Raw genomic sequence first — 5,880 nt, forward strand, 5'->3', positions numbered from 1 at the left:
CTTTGTATTTTATCGTATTTTTTTCACTCTATCTTTTTGTCATTTTCAAACTTCTTCTTTCTTCTGCAAGGTTCCATGTTTCATCGCTTATCGACGGTTTTATTTTGTTCGTTTTAATTTTACAATTTTCACCTGCTGCTTTGAGAATTTTTTCTAGACTGCTAACTCTTGTTTTCATATTGTAATTGGATGCTGAGTCCAATTCATGTTCGATTTTATTTTTTATATCCTCCATCTTCTGCTTTATCATTTCTGTGTTGTATCTCACTTTCCTAACGCTTTCTCCGATTTTAAGCTTTTGTTTAATCTTCATGATAACGTTGCATAAGACAATAAAATAATCTGATCCAATTTCTGCACTTGGGAAAGCTCTATATTGGTTGACAGATTTTATTCATTTCTGTTCTATTAGTATTAAATCTATCATGTTTATCATGTTCATTGTTTTTCCGCCTGGTGACTCCCATGTACATTTGTTGTTGTTTTGCCTCTTTGTGTTTGTGACATACAATTGTTGTTCCTTCAAAACTCTAGTAAACTTTCCCCTCTATCTCCTACACCGTATTTTCCCATAACTTCTTCAAAACCAATGTTGTTACTTCCAATTTTAGCATTCCACTCCCCAACAATTATCTTAACATCTTTCTTTGGTAATGCTTTCAATGTTTGTTCCAGTTGTTCGTAGAACGTTACAACTTCATAATCCGAATGATTTAGTGTTGGAGCATAAGCAACTATCACAATAATATCTCTTGGATATCCTTTGAATCTGGAAAACATCAACCTGTCATTTACCGGATTGTATTCAATTAATGTTTTTTTTGCTTTCTCTCCAAGAATCATTCCTATTCTATGAATATGTTCGATTTCTGTGCCTGACCATAACAGTAGCTCCTAGTCCCCAAAGCTGCAATGCGGTCCTTGTTGTCCCGGGCGGACGATCGAGTCGCTATGATTATTTGCTGTTGTGTTTACCATCGTGTTTGCAGCGTTTTTTTAAAACAGTGTAGCAAGCTCCTGTCAACTCTCCTCCTTTACCCGAACTTGGGACCGGCACCAAACTCTGCTGGATTGCAGCCCCAGTGGTGGAGTTAATTGGAGTTAATATATTAAAAACATCACATTATTCATGATACATTGAGTTACGTCACATTATGCTACGTTACGTTATATCGCATCACATCCCATTTCATTAATCACGTTACATTAATTTGCATTACAGGTGTAAGCAAAGGATATGCAATTGTTAACAGTTAACAACACTCGCCACTTGATTCAAAAATTTAGCATTCTTGACTTATCGTTAAGAAGATTGTTATTAAATTTTTAATCATTTGCTAACATGAGGTCAATGGTGATGATGACGACGACAATGATGATGAAGATGACGATAATGATGATGATAAAAACGGTGATGACGATGATAGCAATAACGATTATGGTTATTTTTATCATTAACATAATCATCATTAACACAATCATCATTAGCATAATCATCATTAACACAACCACTGCATACTTAACTTATTGTCACCAGCAAGTGCGAAAATTACAGCAGAAAAGCTAAGAACGAAAATGAATTAATTACATGGCAATTAGGCAAGGGCAATTTTGTAATGCTTCGTGATAAAAGCTTATAAACCAATTATCAATTAATCAGTGAATCAATCAACCAATTTATCAATCAGTCAATCAATCAATCAATCGATCAATCGATAAATCGATCAATCGATAAATCGATCAATCGATCAATCAATCAACTAATCAATCAATCAATCAATCAACTAATCAACCATTTGACCTACCTAGCCAGCGTCTTTTGAGAATCATGGCCACAATTATCGAAGGGACAGTCAGCATATCCGCAATGCAAATCAGCTGAATCCAGAACCTTAGTTTATCGTTCGCCGACAAAAACTGAAAATTTTTACCAATGTTTGTGATAAAAAATTGTTGGCAGTAGAATGGTATTTCATAGCCACTGATTTTATTATTGATGGCTTGAAAACAATTATTAGCGGCGTGCATTGCAATTAAATACTAGCACAACAATTTTCAATTTACTTCTGATTAAAATTATTCATGTGAGTAAATAAACTGTCGTCGGTAACAATGTGTGGTTATCTCCCGTTTGATATCAAAATTGTGAGAAGGTTTGCATTTGAAAACCTTTTGTTCTTTTGATGCGCGTTACTCAATGCATTACACACACATTGTCGCAAATCCATGTGCATTTGACCGGGTCAAAGTAACATAAGACCAGACATTGTGACTACACAATCTTGCCACCCATAAGTATGTGTGTGTGGAGTTTGTTGAGAGTCTTGTGTTTAATTGAAAATCTATAATGATAGAGTTGCAGGATATACAGATATAAAAACATTTGTTACCTTTAATATGAAATGAAACAGGAAGAAGGCATTGCATATCAAATCAACGGCGTCTGTTACTCGGATCGAAACTAAAAAATCCGTTTCTAATGGATCAACTCTGAAATTTGCAACATTGTAATAAAATATTTTTTAATAACTAAATACAGATATAATGTAATGTAAAACATTTAGCTATTGGTGTTTTTAAGACTCCAAAGCTAGCTACAAATAATGAAATTATAGATTGATGACACGATATTGATTCATCTTACCCGGATGCGTCTATCAGGTAGACGACCAAGGATATGACAGAGGTGAGGCAAGATAAGGCAATCTGCAAATAAATATTATTTCAATCAATCAATTAGTTTGTAAAGCGCTATTTTTGCGATGTTTAACGGCGCTCCTCAATGAATTTTGCAAACATGTGGGTCTTGAGATTTGCTCTGAACTTCGTAAATGATGGAGAAGTAGTCAGAAAAAGAGTTAGAGAGTTCCAAAAAAATAAGCCAAAAAAGGCCATTATTTCTTCAAAAAATTTTAAAAATTGACTGTGCTACTTAGGACAAATTTTTAGAAGTCAGAAATTGAGAACACACAATAAATTGTAAAATTAAAACGCAGAAAAAGAACTTTAATTTATTAAGGCATAAATTTGAATGAGTCAATTTAAATTTCCCAAAACAACCGACCATGATTGAGCCAAAAATAGTTTGGGCCGCCAGCGCCTGTGAAAAAAAAAATCTGATTTTCAGTTTTTTTCTCTTCACGCGTTTAGCGATGTCCTCATCAACAGAGTCGGACTTGCAGATGGAATCAAGAGCTTCTTCGTCGGTTTTCATGTAAGATGCGATCTGCTGAACAGCTGAAGGTTTTCTATTTTCGCGAAGTTCTGTTGTCCGAGACTTTTTGAAATACTTGTAGACTCCTTGACACAGTCTAGACGTAAAAATGATGATCAGTCCTCCGAAAAAGATGACAACGCATGGAATGATGGAGTAGGGCCATATGACTTTCACGTTGCAGCCTGTTGGTTCATCTAATGCCATTTTGGCTGTTGCGTCGGTTTGTGAATTTGTCGGAAATGTGGCTTCTATAAGTAGCGGCAAGTTCTCGGAGAGGTTCATATTCGGAAAGTTCTCGAATGAACTGGAATGGTCTTTTAATTAGATATCTCACCGGCTAATTTTGATAGTATTGCACCGCAGTCAAGATCTTTTCGTGAGTATGAAGGCTTAAGAATGAAGCTGAAATAGGAGTAATTATGGTTGTTGGTGTTAATGAAAAAATGTGAATGAATTGTTACTTGTATGGATTCAATAATAATGGTGCACCCATTCTAGTTAACAATATAATTAAACAATTGTTTAGAAAAATTTTATTTACTTTAAGGTACTTTATCGTCTTGAAATTCCACCAAGCAATAACAAAATTTGGGTTCATAAGTTAATTAATGAAAAAAATTCAATGAATAATTTTCTTCGTCAGATCTTTTCTAACGTCATTTCAATGGTGATTAGTTATTGTTATTATTATAATTATTACTACTATTATTACTTATTGTTATTGTTACTATTACTACTGTTGTTGTGTTACTTTTATTTTCGTTGGACGCACAAGTAACTTTAAATAAGTTAAGCGAAAACGCAGCAAAATGATTTTATACTATGTTGTTGACGGTTCATAATGACATTGTGTGTATAAAATTGTTTGTCTAGTATTTATGTTAATAAACATTACATTTGATTATATATATATATATATATATATATATATATATATATATATATATATAGTTATTTAGTTATATATTAGTTATATAAGAGGAAGAGATAGATAGATAGAAAGAGAAAGAGAGAAAGAGAGAGAGAGAAACATTTAGCCAACATAAAGTTATTTGCTTGCATTGATATTGCGTTAACAACTGGTTATATTATAATATTACATCTGAAATAAAAATCGTAAGAATAAGATCTTTCATTTGCTATACAGATATAAACACATATAAACACACCTTCGTTATCATCCTATCGATGGTAATATTTTGTCATCTTATATTTTACATCGTCCTGTAACGTGTCTCCTGTTTGAAATTTGACAAGATGAACAAAGGTATTGAGCTAATAACAAAAATATTTCTATTAACTGTGAAAAACATTCGCATTTCTGAATCAATTTATTATAAAAGTTTCTAAAAAAAATACAAATAACATTTTGTGTTGCGATATGTTTTGTGTAATCAATTTATTATAAAAGTTTCTAAAAAAAATACAAATAACATTCTGTGTTTCGACACAACAACAACCGCAATATGATATGGTTTTATACTGTTAAAATGTTGTAATGACTATTCTTGCTAAATAAGTTGTCACAAAACTTGATTCCCACTTGGTAGGAAACAGTGAAAAGCATATAGAAAAGTATTTTGTTGATAGAAAGATTTAGAATATCTAAGAAAATACTTTCTGCTTTTGCTACGGGCATGTCAGGACAGGAATTGAGATTGCAAAGTCAAAATGTTATTTTTCGCTTCAGACCGGAGCTTCAATAAAACTTCATAATTGATTACTCACAAGAACCTGGATTGGATTACAAAATTGGTAAATTACTTCAATTATTTTTGTTTGAATCATTTTATTTTTTTGTTGTAAGCCAAAAAATTACATCTTTATATTTGACCCTACATTTTTAAAGCAGTAATTTGCAAACATTTTTAGCGATCACATTAATTTAGTCTATCAACTGATCACACCTCGTAGACTCGTAGAATATTTGGTTCAATTTGATAACGTGCTGAAGAGCCATTGTCAAGTGCTTTCTGACGCTATGCGAGTTATATAGTGTGAGTGAGAAAAAAATTAGTTTAGAAAGTGAATCATGCTAACCAAGGATTTGTACTAACAATATTATATGTGTCACTGAACATGAAACCAAGGATCTATATTTCAAATTTTGTGTTTTAGAAAAAAAAATACGGCTATCGTCACACCGTTTGAACGACTTAAAATTATTTTATTCTCTGTTCATTTCAATTGGGGAAATCACCTCAAAAATTTACAACTTTTCATGAAATTTCAGCGTTTGAATTGCCATCGTATTCCTTCCATTATTAAAATTTGTGCAGGAAACTTTTAAATAGCATATGAATAATTTTTTTGCGACACACAAAAGCTAAAAATTAAATTATTATTATCGGGCAAACTCTTCCTGGTCTTCCTTCAAAGTAAAGCACTATTGTTATAGTTGTTGTTGCCTTGCCATATGTCCGACTATTTCTATTTGCACACACACACGCACACACACACACATCTAATTACACTCACAGACAGACACGCATCTTATCACACACAGACACACATCTAATAACACACAGACACACAGACGTTTACTCAAATCGTTTATATATATATATATATATAACGTTTATATATATATATATATATATATATATATATATATATATATATATATATATATATATATATATATATATATATATATATGTGTC

At 32.1% G+C, this 5,880-nt stretch overlaps 1 protein-coding gene across 1 annotated transcript; it reads right to left on the reverse strand.

The window, feature by feature from the left end:
* Positions 1 to 522: 522 nt before the first annotated feature.
* HELRODRAFT_170324 (hypothetical protein) lies at positions 523 to 5,177 on the reverse strand (the record flags this gene model as incomplete). The annotated part of the gene is made up of 7 exons (XM_009016135.1): positions 523 to 845; positions 976 to 1,066; positions 2,391 to 2,490; positions 2,645 to 2,706; positions 3,065 to 3,426; positions 3,552 to 3,619; positions 5,125 to 5,177. 7 exons carry the CDS (start codon positions 5,175 to 5,177, stop codon positions 523 to 525), a joined length of 1,059 nt encoding a protein of 352 aa, XP_009014383.1.
* Positions 5,178 to 5,880: the final 703 nt, after the last annotated feature.

This window comes from Helobdella robusta (assembly GCF_000326865.2).
Source record: "Helobdella robusta unplaced genomic scaffold HELROscaffold_17, whole genome shotgun sequence".
Taxonomy (NCBI): Eukaryota; Metazoa; Annelida; class Clitellata; order Rhynchobdellida; family Glossiphoniidae; genus Helobdella; species Helobdella robusta.